We start from the raw sequence: 14,228 nt of genomic DNA, 5'->3' as shown, positions 1-14,228 counted from the left end.
AGTTTAGGATCTAGAAGTTTTCTTGGAGGAAGATTTTTTTTTTGGTCCTGGAGAAGTCTAACTCTGGAAACAGCTTTACCTAATCCCCTATCCTGCTATGCAAACCAGGTTTCTGCTTCATAGGTTTTTCAGAAAGCAGGTTGCTTGAGAAAGTTGTAAAGATGAGATGATCCAGTCTAAAAAATAAGAAAACCTCACACTGTTCTTTTACTTTGAACTCACTCATTTGTGCTTAATGTCAGCCTAAAGAACAAAAAACCACATGTTCTAAAGATCTTTGGCTTTTTCATGAAAGAAATAAAAGGGTTCCTAAGATTCTTTTTTACAAAATTAATTTTTAATAATTCACAAAGTCTTTTTAAAAGAAGACCACAACAACAGAACAGTCATAAATAACAATGTAATGAAATATCAAAAGATAAACAACAATTCTCAATAAAGTGTTAAGCTGTTAACAAGCAGCTTCTAAAAATAAGCTTGAATAAAGAACTATCTACAAAAATGACTGAACTTTGTACGAAAACATTGGTTTTAAGTCTGTGAGAACAGTGGAGGAGGAGGGGCGGAGCCTGAGTTTTCTGGCCTTCTGCATGGCCTCTTGGCCTGGTGAAGGTTTCCAGGTCCAGACTCTGAAACGCAGGAAGAAAACTCTTTGAGTTGATGTAAAATGAAGAAGTGGATGTGAGCGTGAAATAGTTCAGGTGTTTGTGTGACAGAACAAGTGAAGCTTCAGGAGATTTGTGAAGGAAGCACAGCTTTCAAGAGAGGAGGAGCTTCCTGAAAAGTCTGGAGACTCCTGCTCTGATCACATCCACCACCTGATTCCTCCATCATGGGAACACAAACTGTCCTTGACTTCCTGTCTCACCTTCACCTCTGGCGTAAGGGGGAGCGGCAGCAGCAGCAGCAGCAGCAGCAGCATCAGCAGCAGCAGCAGCAGAAGCAGCAGCAGCAGCATCAGCAGCAGCAGCAGCAGCAGCAGCAGCATCAGCAGCAGCAGCAGTAGCAGCAGTATAGCCAGTCCTTTTCCTCTTTCTCTTTCCCTATAAACAGTCTCCATGTAACCAAGTGTCTTTGCAGTGACTGCACACATTTGTGTGTGTGTGAGTGTGCAGAGTACACCTACATAGTTTTGAGCGCTGCTCCACCCAGGATGCCTCTGTTGGAACAGCTTTCTCTCCTGGTGGGCCTCCTGGAAGTACTTCTCCTTGTTGTCAGGAGACAGAGACGTCCACTGTGGACAGAAGACATCCTGTCAGCTGCTGAACAAACACCTGAAGAAGATCTTTCTGAAAATCAAACATGGCCGCCGGCTCTTACCCTGTCACCCAGGACTTTGTTCAGAGCTGAGCTGTTGGTGATGTTCAGCTCTGCTTTGACCTTTGCCCTCTGCTCCTTTAAATAGAGCATGAAGGCATTGGGAGGCTTCTTAATGTATTCCTGGTTGCTTCTGCAGACAAACAGAACAGGTGAGCTGAGAGCTGACATGCTGCCTCTGTGACAATCTGACTGCAGACTGGAAGCTGCAGAGGAAACTCACGGCGAGCTGCAGCAGCTCAGAGGAGCAGGAGGCTGGTGGACCTGCTGGACTGTGGAAGGAGGATGGACCACATACATCGGGTAGATGATCAAGTGTGGAGCGTTGGCCTCCTGCAGACAAACAGAACAGATGACTCCACCTGCAGTCACATCCTACTTCCTCCAGGTGGCATCTTTCTTGTCATTACATGTAGATGTTGCTGACCAGAGCTCAGACTGGTTGGAAGCTCTGACCAGAGTCTGCATGAGAGAACAGTGATGGACGCTGTCCTCTGCTTAGACTCTTACCTGTCCCTGCATGCTGCCAGGAGGCAGAGGATGGAACCACGATGCATTGGGGAGGTTCTGAGACCCACCAAGGCTGAGCTGAGGAGCTGGAGGTTCAGCAGGTGGTGCTTGACTCAGCTCAGCCTCGATGACCTCCATCAGCATGGAGACCACCTCCTCCCACTCCATCCCCTCAATAATCCTTCTAATATCAGTGAACAGTTCAGAGCTCGGTCCATCACTCATTCTGGATCTGTGGCAAACATTCATGCACAGCAGCTTTCAGTCTCTCACCATTTCAGTACAAATCCATCAAACGTTTGCAGGTTCAACCATTCAGTGACTTCTGAGCTCATGTGATGCTTTAATGAACATTTTCTATCATAACCATCCAGATTAAAGAGCAAAAAGCCTCAAAGTAGATTTTTGGATTCAGTGATCCACAAATGGAAGAAGTGACCAAACTTTGACTAAATTAGGAGGATTCATATTATTTTAAGTATTTTTACTGTACAAAGTAATTGAAGCAAACAAGTTTTCCATCTGTAAACAAACATTTATGGATCTTTGATAAAAATACAAATGCAAAATAATTAGATGTTTTTGGAAAACCAAGTTGTCCTTTGATAAAGATCTTTGGATTTTTTAGGCAGACTAGATGAACATTGGAGTAAAATCAGAGTTGGCGTCTTTACACTAAAGTTAATTTCTCCTAATCAGAGAAAGTTCAGCAGTCCTGATTTAAAACCTGTTTAAACAAAGATAAACATTGAAAAAAAGACAATTAAAACAATAAAGACGGCCCAGAAGTCACTCAGGTCTGGAAATGATTTAAACTCATGTTTCTACCTAATTTCTCTCAATGAAGATGAAGATGAAGGTGAAGGTGAAGGTAAAGATGCCAGCAACACAACTGTGACGATGTTTGGACTTCTTGCACTGCTTTAAGTATTTTATATGTCTAGAACCTTTTTGAAGAAAAACAATCAAGAAAAACAACAACACCTACTTTAGAACTTTTCTGAGTGTTGCCTAGGCAACCAATATTAATATCTTTTAAATGTAGGTGCGTTCTGCATCAAAAAGACACACTGTCGCCCCCTAGTGAATGGCAATAAAACTGCAGGAAATTTAAATACGTATAAATGTAATAAATAATAATAATAATTGATACTTTATTTATCCTACAATGAGGAAATTCTTCTCCGCATTTGACCAATCCCCTGTTGGAGCGGTGAGCTGCAGCTGAACCGCGCTCGGGAGGCAGTAGCATTAAGAGACTTGCCCAAGGGCCCTCACTGGGTGATGTTAATTGCTCGCGATTGATATGGTAATTGTAATAAATAAATGTAATATATAATGAGTTCATGTTGTAGATATTATTGTAGATATTATTATTATTCAGTTGGTGTCAGTGTGTGACATAAAGACAGCAGGTAACGCAGTAAAACAGCTGCACTTTATGAGATCATAAATAAACTATATAAAGATAATTTTTTATGAATGTATTGAGGTTTTTTGGAGGATTTTTACCGTTGGTGTTGCACTATTAGGGGAAATGCCAAATATTTTTGGAGTAATCCCACTGATGAGTTCTATGATTTAGTTTTTAATGTTTTATAAGACATAAAAATGATATTCACAGTAACAGTTTTTTTTTTTTAGATTCAGTCCCTCTGATTGTTTAAAATGATGCCAGGAGTCCAGCTCTAAAAAAATGATAAAAGAGCAAGGAAAACAGAAAGACATGATTTGTTATTTCTTATTATTAATACTTCCATGTTTGTTTTGTTCTGCTGCATCTTCATATTTGTATAATTTTGACAGAATATATTTTTATGGAGAGAAAAATATTTAACTTTAGTTATTCTGGGTTAATGTTCCTGTCTGTTTTTATTGATATTTATGTTCAAAAAGTTCAGTATTAAATGTTTAAAAGGTGTAAAAGTTTAGCTTTAGTGCGTTCAGTAAATGTTTATGTTGCTAGGCCCAAAACCTAAAGCGTGTTTTTAATTTAGGCCCCCTGTGCGACTGAGTTTGACCCCCCTGTCATACGAGTTTATGAAATTCATGCATTTTTTGTGTAAAATGGCCAAATAAAAGATGGGGAACACAAAAGGATGTTGTCAAATTTTGTATGTGTGCGCAGGGGGCCGGTGGGGTTACTCGCCCAGGGAGTAAGTTAGTGTAGAAACCGCCACTGAGTGTCTGTTACCTAGTGACCACTAAGCTGTTGACATCAGGCACCGTAAGAATGTACAAATCCATCAAAGGTAAAGCTAAAGTTTTCATGTTTATTTTGTAAAACATAAAAAACGGACAAATTATGCAGCGGGACCAAAAAATCAGCCAAAGTCAAAGTATTTAGTCAGCCACATATTGTGCAAGTTCTCCAACTTAGAAATGGAACAGAAGCCTGTAATAAGTCATTTATCTTTCAAATATTTCTTGTATTTTTTTTTTTTATCTTTCCTTTCAAAGTAGAGTTTTGAAATAAAATAGTAGCATCAGCATAATGAAATGTATAAAATCATATTTTCTGTTTTTATAGAACTTATTTGCAACTTGTAGTGCAAAATGTTCCACATCCACAGACAGCCACCGTTGTTACAACTTGAGATTGAAAAACACAACCGGAACACCACGGGAAAGCCAGAACACCAGGTCAGAGAGGAGGTTGTATCAAACTCCCAACAAGAAATTGGGAACAAGGCCCCAATAACTACCTTTACGCTGAGCGAGTTAGCGACCTCAAAGATAAATCAATGGCTAGAATGAACGATAAGCAACCCCGATGCCAACTACAAGGCTTAAGTGAAGTACCACCCAAAGGCTCCTGGAAACCATGAATGAGGCCTGTGAGACTTCCACATACAGACTCACACGAGGGTAAATGCAAGCCAACCTGACATTGCCGTTGTGGATAAAGAACAAAAAAAAATCAGTTGTGGCAATACCAATTGATGGCAACCTCGGGAAGAAGGAATATAAGAAGCTGGATAAATACCAGCGAATCAGGGGAAAAATGAGAAAGCATGGAAGGTATGAAGGTGATAGTGGTTGAGTGCATTCCTAATCATCATTTTTGTAGACCCAGAGCACACAGGGCAGATGATTTAGAAATCCCTAGACCCTCACCAGCCCCTTTGGGGATGAAGGGGGTGTGGTGTCATCTGTCCTGACCTGAACCCAGTAGAACACCTTTGGGATGAATTAGAGCAGAGACTGAGATCCAGGCGTTTATAAACCTCACCAATGTGCTTTTGGAAGAATGCTCCTCAACCTTGTAGACAGCCTTCCCAGAAGTTGAAGCTGTAATAGCTGCAAAAGGTGGACCCACATCATATTGACCTCTATGGGTTAGGAATGGGGGTGGGGCAAATACTTTTAGTTATAGAGTGTATGTCGTCCTTTCCTGATCATTTGTTCCTAATCTTTATGTTGCGGTTGTATATGTGTGAGTGTGCATGAAAAAGTCAGAAGTTTGATCATTTTCAGCCTGACTGACAGTCAAGCCAGTGTTTATGCTACGTTACAACAATTTGTATCTGTAAATTCTTCTCCAAAGTCTTTCCTCCTTTGATAGAAGACATAATGATGAGATGGAAGCTGTTGGCAGGCTCTCTGACATCTCATCAGAACAAGGCTGCTCATATCAACCAGCTGAGTGGAAGCATCACAGACTTCATTTCTGTTGAAATTTGTATGCTACACGTGTACATGGACCGAATTTAGGTAAATAGCAGTGACAGAGAAGCCTGTGTGGAACCTTATCTGCACTGAAGTAACCCATGCAAACATGGTCTTCTACAAGACGGAACTAGATGAAACATTGAGTCAAAAAGAGTCAATCAAAGGAGTGATTTGTTTTCATGTTTCCTTTGATAAATGGAGGTAATGATGTTTGGCCATCTTCACAAGTTAACATTTTGAATAAATTCACCATGTCGTCTGCTTCATTTCATCTGCAATAAGAGGAGCTCTTCAGGCAGCTTTGGCTCGTTCTTTCATTATGTCCTTCTGATGTTTACGTACCAAGTAAATGCTCTTTTGTCATACATCAGGACACTCCTAGGTAACTGAGTCATTTGATTTAGAAGAGACCTTTGAAAGCAGGGAAAACAAATTAAACAGAAGAGTGGTTTATGGTAAGTGCTAAGTTTTAGATCGATGTTTAAGTACGTTTCATCTTTGATTCAAAACTGTTCAAAGAAAATATAATCATTGCGACTTTAAACATTATCTGATACTCTTAAGTGCACATAAAACAAGTTGAGTGTTCATGAGTAATAAAACAGATTTACAGCATAAGATTATTCACCATCCAGCAGAGTAAAAAGCTTTCAGAAAGAGAAGAGACATTGGATTTGACAGACTTGTCTGATGACAATTAGTTTGAAAGATAACTGAGGAATAAAGATAACAATTAAACAGGTCTCTTCAAAAAAGAACAATTTGACACAATTAACGAAGCATAAACTGGGTGTGGGTCTCAGGGGTTTTATGCAACCTTTACTTTTCCCATTTCAAACACACACAAAAAAAACAATACCTGAACTAAACTCACCCTGAAGCTAAAGAGTTCCTTTTACTGGAACTAAAGGACCACGACTGGAATACATTTGACGTTTACAGCTATATGCATTACGCATCTTTTGCATGCTCTCTTCATACATGTGTGGATTTTCTCAGAGAACTACCGTTTTCTCCCACAGTCCAAACAAATGCTTCATAGATTAATTAGTGAGTCTAGGTCTATGATTTTGTGGCCTTTCAACAAACTGGCAACCTGGCAAAGCAGTAACTCTGTCAAATGTTTCCAGAACCTTGTTGAATCTCTGCCACTAAGGATTAAGGCAGTTCTGAAGGCAAAAGGGGGTCCAACCCGGTACCAGCAAGGTGTCCCTATAAAGCTGGGTCTATGTTAATCAGAAGTTCAAAAACATATGACAAAAAAAATCTAAATAGTTTTTCCTTTGAACTTTCATGTAAAAAGCTTGAAAGAAAATCTGGTAAATTAAGATCTGGACAAGAGTCCAATGAACAAAAAATGCTCTGATTGTAAAATATGGAAATATGAGCTAAAAGATAGAGATGGAGCTTTTTCTTTTAAAAGCTTTTGATGCAAAAAGGTTTTAAAATTTGCTTGAAAAAGCTATCAGTGAATAGAGGCTAAAACTGGTGAAATTTCCAATTTATGCCATTGTTTACAAGCTCTTCGGCTGCATTTATTTATTTTTCTTGGTCTATGTGGAGGATATTTAGAGGCTTTTTGTCCCAAACATTCTGATGGCCATTAATTGCTGTAGACCAGTTTTGAAGCTTATACTAATTCATATTTGTCATCCTGAAGCAGGGTGTTCTTTATTTTGGATGTTTCCCAATTCAAAAATAACAAAGAAGAAGAAAGGCCCCTCGAGATACTTGAATAGAGCTTAAAGTTAAGTTCTCTGTTCCTCCCTTTGAATGTTCATGGTTGGTTAAAGTCACATTTGTTCTGTTCTGGTTTAGTAATGGTCGCAGCTTGAATTGACTGCCTTTAGATCTTGTCTTTTTTTGTTCTTTTTTGGACCCTATTGTTCTGTCCTTCTGTGTTCAGTCACTTTGAGTTTTGAGCTTTGGAATGTTTTCTCCATCTCCTCCATCTCTTATTTCATTTGTAGTTTTTCTCCAAAAATCATTCTAGTGGTTTTTTTTTTTGGAAATAAACTATATAAATCAAATAAAATAAGTTCTCAAACTAAGAGAAAATGGTTTAATTCTGGGCTTCATCAAAATTCAGTATTATGTATCCATTTTATACCGGCCCGCCATTTTTGAGCCAGACATCGTCAGTACACAGGGACTGGTTTGCATGGGTCTGAGTCAATTTTTCAATGGCAAGCACTTTGACCAATCAGGAGTGAGCTTTTTGGAAGGCAAAACCCCAACCAGTTGAAAGCAAACTTGAGAGATTTTAATATTTAACAGCGGGCAACACCTACTTTTATCGAGGAATTTGATTGGATTGTTCAGTTTATAAATTCATAAGAATACATATTTTTTAAATTGGGATTATCAAGAACATGTTAAAAAAAAGGTGTCAGAATGGTAATTCTGCATTATAACAGAGTTCTGTAAACTGAGCAATATTTTACTGCAGTGTCAGCAGTAAAATACTGTATAAAGCATTACGGTATTTAAAAACCAAAGAATTGTGGGAAAATATTGTAAAAAGTAATGCATTGTGGAAATTGCCCTTGTTACTACTGTAATTTCCCAGTTAGTGTGAATCAGAATACGGTAAGAAAAATGGCCACAGAAATATGGCCGAGTACAGTAACAAAAACAAGCTGACAGCACAGAATATTTAGCTAAAATGCTCTAGAGACCATCTACTATTCATTCTAAATTTATCCAGTAATCCTAATCCACTGACCTCAATTTATTTGAATTACTGTCTTTTTTGTTTATTTCTAGGCTGATTGATTTCAATTTGTTTATAAGTACATTTTCTGGTTCTGCTGTTTAGAAATTACAAATTCATCTAACAAGTTATAAAACAGAAAAATGTGAACAAGCCACATTGTTTGTTACCTCTTAATTGTCAATAAAAGCTAATCCAAACACCCTAAATCAGCTGTACCGTCATAACTGGGTGAGACAATCTTTTTATTAACACACTGTAATGAATTCCTCTAAACTGGGGGGTATTTTACTGTAATGTCTGTAAACAGCTATGAATTTGAAAACACTCGTGGTCACTAATGTAATCTTGAGTGTAATAAAATAAATGGACAGAAAAAAGTGACTTTGTGTTTCCTTGTGCTTTGCCAACGTAGATTTAGCTTTTCTTAAATGTTTGAGACTGGGAGATATAATAAAGCCCCTGCTTTTAAAATAGAGAGGCTAGCTGTCACGGTGCAGGGTGGCTCGAGAGCCGGTAGGACCCAGATGCAGAGACGGGAGGCAAAACGGTTCAAGGGCAAGGGGGTTTAATGGCCAACAAACAAAAAGCGCTGCAGAGCAGGATGACAAAGGAAACAAAAACTTACTTGGCGTGGCATGAAACATGGACGAGGCAAGAAACAGGAACATGGACTAGACAGGCCAGGATGACATGAACACCATAACAAACGCTAATGGACCAGCACAGGAGGAAGGCAGAGACACGACTTAAATACAGACAGGGCAGACAAGACACAGGTGAACATGATCAGGGCAGATGGGGACCAAAGGAAGTAAAAGTCAAGAAACCAGACAAGACAGGAAACCTTTCAAAATAAAACAGGAAACAGAACCAAACAAGACAGAACAAGAACTAAAACGAAAAACAAGACACAACAAACTCAAACCATGACACTAGCAGCACATTTTCATGATGTTTATATATTTTATTTTTTAAAATGATATTCTGTTAGTTCGTACCAGCATCATACAAAGGGGAGGGCTGCCAATATTTCTTTTATCCTTTCCAAAAGTTTTCAATGTAGCGAGGTGACAAGATACTTTGGAGTTTAATGACAGGTTGTTACATCAGAAGTTCAGCTGAAAAACATTTGGATTTAGAGATTTATATGAGAAATATCACAAATTGTAACAAAGAATCTACACTCACCGTTACCACATAAATCGACATGTTTATTGAGCAAATGTGTTTCTTCTTTGAAACCAACTTATCCGGAACTAAACTTTCTCTAGAGCAGCTTTCGTTAACAAACAAAGTTGCAGTGGTTACATACTCTAGGTTATTTGGGGTCCAAAAGTTGATGCTGTCTACTAGTTTTCTTTAAAACATTTGTGACATAACAGCCTTTCAGAAATACACCCTTGAAGGCGAAGTTGTTAAGGGACTTAGACTTAGTTCAACATGTAATTTGCAGTTTTGGAAGAAGGCAATTCACTTTACACTTACTGAAAGGTAGCATGGTGGTGCAGTGGTTAGCATTCAAAGAATTCCTTATAGAATTGTGTGTCTGTCTGAAACACGCTGTTGTTATAAAATAATTTCCTTGAGTATAAATAGAAATAGATTTCATTCAAAACAAGCATAACTAGTGCTGACTAGTCATGTGAGTGAAAAAAAAAAGATTTGAAAGAGTTATTGTACGGCTATTATTTTTTGGAATTGGACTAGTTTAAAAAATTAAACACTAGCTGTTAAAAACTTACTGAACTAAATACAATAAAAACAATGTTTTAGCACCCACCATTGACATTTTAGGTACTGGTACATTGAAACTGTGTGGACGTGGTGGTGCAGTGGTTTGGACAGCAAGAGGTCCTCACTTCTAGCCCACGTGGGAACCTTTGTTGAGTTTGTCTGTTTTCTCTGTGCATCTATTTAATTTCATTCAAGTGGTGTAAATGCAGGATTATATGCCTCTGTCTGGTGTTACATTGATCTAAGAACTCATTCAAGGTGAGCATGAATAAAAAAAGCTCCAAAAGTGGTGGTAAAGAACTTAAAGGAAGTAGTGGAAAACAGCATTTGCTCAAAACAGCCGGAGACGTCTTTGTAAGAGAACCAGAACAATTCTTTATAAATAATTTACGATATATTCTGGCATCCGCTGTCATTATGTTACTCTAAAATCTACATTAACTATTTTGCATAGCTGTCTATGTTTCTATAGAAGTCTAGAGGCAGCAGATACTTCCTATTTGGAACGCCTGGGGGGAGGGGTCACTTACTCCAGTTCTCACATACAGTCAATGGGTTCAAACCCTCAAACTGTCAGCTAAAAATGACAACCATGGAACTATGAGTTCAACTTCTAATTACCTTTAAAGTATTTCCTCTAAGTGTCAAGTTGGTTGATTTGTTTAAAAGCGACCTGACTACATAAGCAAACATGAGCAAGTCATGTTCAGCTTCTAAAATTAAGTCTGGATTACCTGTTTATGATTGTGACATGTTGATTCTGCATGATTAACTGATTTTGGGTGTCAATTTTTTTCAAAACGAATACACTGGATAATAAATGAGCAAATTTGTCATCAGGCGGAATTCTCCTTTTCCCTGAGAAGCCATGTGATGAAACTCTAGCCTCCGTCTTTACCTCTTTCCAGTCCCTTCTCACACATTCCTCACGTCTGAGGTAATAAACATGACTAATCACCAACAATTCAGTCTTTTCCCCGAATGCTCGCCCTTTCAAGCTGCGGCGCAAGCACGGCTAGGTGTAGCTCGTCCCGTTGATTTGGTGCACAAACATCACATTATTTCACCAACTATCTCTCTCACATTAATTATTCACCATCAACCCAAGTGCCACCTTCCTCTGCATGTTCTGCATGCAGATCCTCGCAGGACTGACCTATATTGCATTTCGAAGGCGAGACGGAGGAGTTTTTCCATCAGCAGAGAGGGATTTGAGTGATTCCCTGGTGTGACCTCATCCTTATGACTGCATCCTTAGCCCATTATCATGACGTGACCTAAATTTCTGCAAACTCCTGAGCTGAAAGCCTCATTATATGTCAGGGTTCTGTTCTTGTGTTGGACATGAATGCAGCTTTTTCTGACTGACCGCACTGCGAGTTTTCCACTTTGCTCTAAAGCTTTCAATCTCATCACAAATCAATCACTGATTCACAGAGCTTTGACAAAACCACGCACAATAACCCACCAGTGGTACTTTTATGAGGGTAGAGTTGTGGGTTTCTTATGAAGGCGAGGTAGCAAAGGAGAAAGTGAGATCAGTGGTAAATCCATTGTAATCTCCTTTTAAGCTACAGGCCTTCTCCACAGAGGCCTCAGAAGCAGGAGATGGTCAGTTATGGCTGGGCTTTTCATCCGGGAAAAGGAGATTACATCTGAGGAATGCTCTCCTCTCAGAAGTTCTGCACGGGGCTCCCACAATGCCTCATTCTGGTCACATCTGCACCAGGAAGACGCTTGATGGATTCTCAAAATGACTTAAATTGAACGTGTGGATATCCATTGAAGTGTGGATGCAGGATAATGTGCTGAGTTAAAACATGTTTGTGCTGGACACAGGAAGGTTGTCATCCCATTGATGTATGAACAATAATGTCCCTCAAAAAAGGCAGTGCGAAATGTAGCAGTATTACACTTTCCTCTGATTGCCTTTGTAGCTTACTTTAGAAGAAAATTTACAACATTTGGCCTCACTAAAGTTGCACCACCAACAGCACTGATAAAGTTATAGTACAGAGTGAAATAATTAGCAGGATAAATCCAGACATCTAGGTATATTTCATTCAAGCAAAAACACATTTCTCCCAAAGAAAAAAGCTTTGATAAAACAATAAAAAAGAAAAACAACAGTAATATTAAGAGATCAAGCTTTTTTATTTTTCTATATATCAACATGCACATGTAACATTTATTATTTTTGTTACAATCAAATCACTTCTAAAGTCCCACTCCAATCATCATTTAATGTATTTTCAAAGAATTGTAAAGTATTCCCAGTGGTCTTCTAATTATAATTATGACGTTTTAACCAAAATCTAAACACCTGTGTCCCTTTCTACGACAGGAGTTCTGCAGAACGGCAGGAGTTTCACAGAAATTCGCTTTTGAGTAGTGGGCGGGACTGCTGGTGCAGAGTAAGCCTGCACTCATTTCCCATGATCCCTTTGTTTGCACTCTTTCCTGCTAGCTTTCAGCCTCTCACAAACCCAAGTTAACATTAGCGGTGCAACAAAAGAGGGAGACAACGTTGGAGCTATCCAGCCATACCGTTTAGATCCAGATTCCCGCTGAGACGAGGATAAAAAAGACGTACATGGATCTATTTGTCTGACAGTGGATTATCAGAATGGAGTAGAGCAGGAAGCTTGTGGTCCACCTACAACTACAATCTTTTTCCAACTGCATTTTTTGTCTGCTCCTGATTCACAACAATTTGAATAAAGAAATACTCAGAAATGCAGTTTAAATCCTAATTTACTTTATAAATGTTCTCCATTATCAGAAAAATGCAACAAGAATATGTTAAAAACACCATAAACACCATTTTCATAGGAGTGGGTCTTTAAATAGAAAATGTTAGGATTTACTGCAGAAAAAAACGTTACTGCTTTTGAATTAGCTTTTTGATAAAACCTTTGATACAACAGGCAGATTCATTTATGGTGCAGCAGACAGTCAAGTTATCCATAGGAATTCTTATCAGATGAATGTTAAATCAAAGGTTCTATTCATATCAATATGAGCCCTTCAATGCCAGTTTACTGAAGAAGCAGTCCTTAGTTCAACAGAACACTGTAGAAAATAGGCTGCTCTTGTTGAATCAAGTTTAGTTGCTGTCTTCATGGCTCAGAGATTCTGGTTTTAACACAGATGGGCGCCCTGTGTGTCTTTTACGTTCTCAATCACCAAGGTGACAGACAAAACTGTTGTTTGATGTGTAATGAAAGGAAGTAAGACAGTAAGCTCAGAAACCTATGCAAACTATTGGTTTCTCTTTAAGAATTTGTACTATGTACTACACATTTTTGTACAACCCTATTTTCATGACCATAAGGTGCACTTAAAAGTTGTACATTTTCTCTAAAATGTAGGGAGCGCCCTGTGGCGCGGTGCGCCTGATGTGTTGTTGCATGACTTCGGTAAAGAGGACGTAGGAGAGGTTACGAACGGCGTGGGAGCGGTGGATGATGGACACAGTTTTACTAAGACTGGGCGGCAGCACCAGGCAAGGTACGCCACAATTTGTGAATGGATTGTAGACGCTTGGGATAACGTGTCTGCTTGCACTGTACTTCGAACTTTCGACAAGGCCGGCATCATTCATGAGGAGCTGCACGGCAACGAGATGGACTCTGACAATGACGAAAGGGAAGGCTTTGATAGAAATTTAGCCCAGCTGTTCATTTCAGATACAGCAGATGAGGACTTTGCTGGATTTTAGGATGCTGATTGATGACTGTGACAAATGACAAATAAATCAAAACCAACTCAGTTTTGCTCCGGCTGCCTTTTCTAAAACACACACTAGTGTGCATGTTATACCGGTATGTTGTAACGTGCCCGCGCCATGACTGAAACTCCACCCTATAATCCAGTGCACCCTATGGTCGTGAAAATACGGTACTGGCTTTTGTGAATGACAAAATTCAAACAGGAACAATAATGCATTCATTCAGTCTATTGAGTTAATTTAAACAACCAGAAAATGTTTTGTTTTGCATTTTCCTTTAAACCTAATCCACCCACTGCACTGTGGTACGTCACACCAGGGAGTATCCTGTCCCACATTGCTTATAGGCTGCAGATGATGGTATGAGTGAGAGCTGTCATAGAAGATAGATGATGGTGGAGGCGAGCTGTGAGTTCATCTGCCTTCTGAACAGCTGTTGAGGGCAATGGGGTGTGGAGATGGGGGGCACTGAAGGGATCTGCTGCACCTCCAAAACCACTACAGGCTCAGCAGCATCACACCACTGCTGCTGGTCCTCTGAGAGGCACC

General features: G+C 39.2%; 1 protein-coding gene across 3 annotated transcripts; it reads right to left on the bottom strand.

Annotated features, from left to right (window-relative positions):
* Positions 1–318: 318 nt before the first annotated feature.
* Positions 319–8,970, bottom strand: LOC111947120 (transcription factor 7-like 1-A). Of its 3 annotated transcripts, XM_023953315.2 has the most exons (7): positions 2,656–2,786; positions 1,828–2,059; positions 1,541–1,650; positions 1,321–1,450; positions 1,127–1,234; positions 869–1,043; positions 319–629 (listed from the first exon to the last, which is right to left on the bottom strand). In XM_023953315.2, exons 2-7 carry the CDS (start codon positions 2,050–2,052, stop codon positions 532–534), a joined length of 846 nt encoding a protein of 281 aa, XP_023809083.2. In that variant the 5' UTR covers positions 2,053–2,059; positions 2,656–2,786; the 3' UTR covers positions 319–531. The 3 variants fall into 3 exon arrangements, with proteins under 3 accessions (XP_023809083.2, XP_078799016.1, XP_078799015.1); XM_078942890.1 differs by lacking the exons at positions 1,828–2,059; positions 2,656–2,786 and adding an exon at positions 8,841–8,970; XM_078942889.1 differs by lacking the exon at positions 869–1,043 and having other exon boundaries at positions 2,656–2,787.
* Between the last annotated feature and the right edge of the window lie 5,258 nt (positions 8,971–14,228).

This window comes from Oryzias latipes, chromosome 24, assembly GCF_053564925.1.
Source record: "Oryzias latipes strain Hd-rR chromosome 24, Olatipes_Hd-rR_3.1".
NCBI classification, from domain to species: Eukaryota; Metazoa; Chordata; class Actinopteri; order Beloniformes; family Adrianichthyidae; genus Oryzias; species Oryzias latipes.
This window is presented reverse-complemented; position numbering and strand designations above follow the sequence as displayed.

Excerpts from the sequence above, each read along its gene's own strand:
- LOC111947120 (XM_023953315.2), bottom strand. The coding sequence starts at position 2,052 with ATGAGTGATGGACCGAGCTCTGAACTGTTCACTGATATTAGAAGGATT. Across the intron at positions 1,651-1,827 it reads CTGGCAGCATGCAGGGACAG|GAGGCCAACGCTCCACACTT; the intron begins GTAAGAGTCTAA and ends GTTTGTCTGCAG. Across the intron at positions 630-868 it reads CCCTTACGCCAGAGGTGAAG|AGTCTGGACCTGGAAACCTT; the intron begins GTGAGACAGGAA and ends CCTGCGTTTCAG.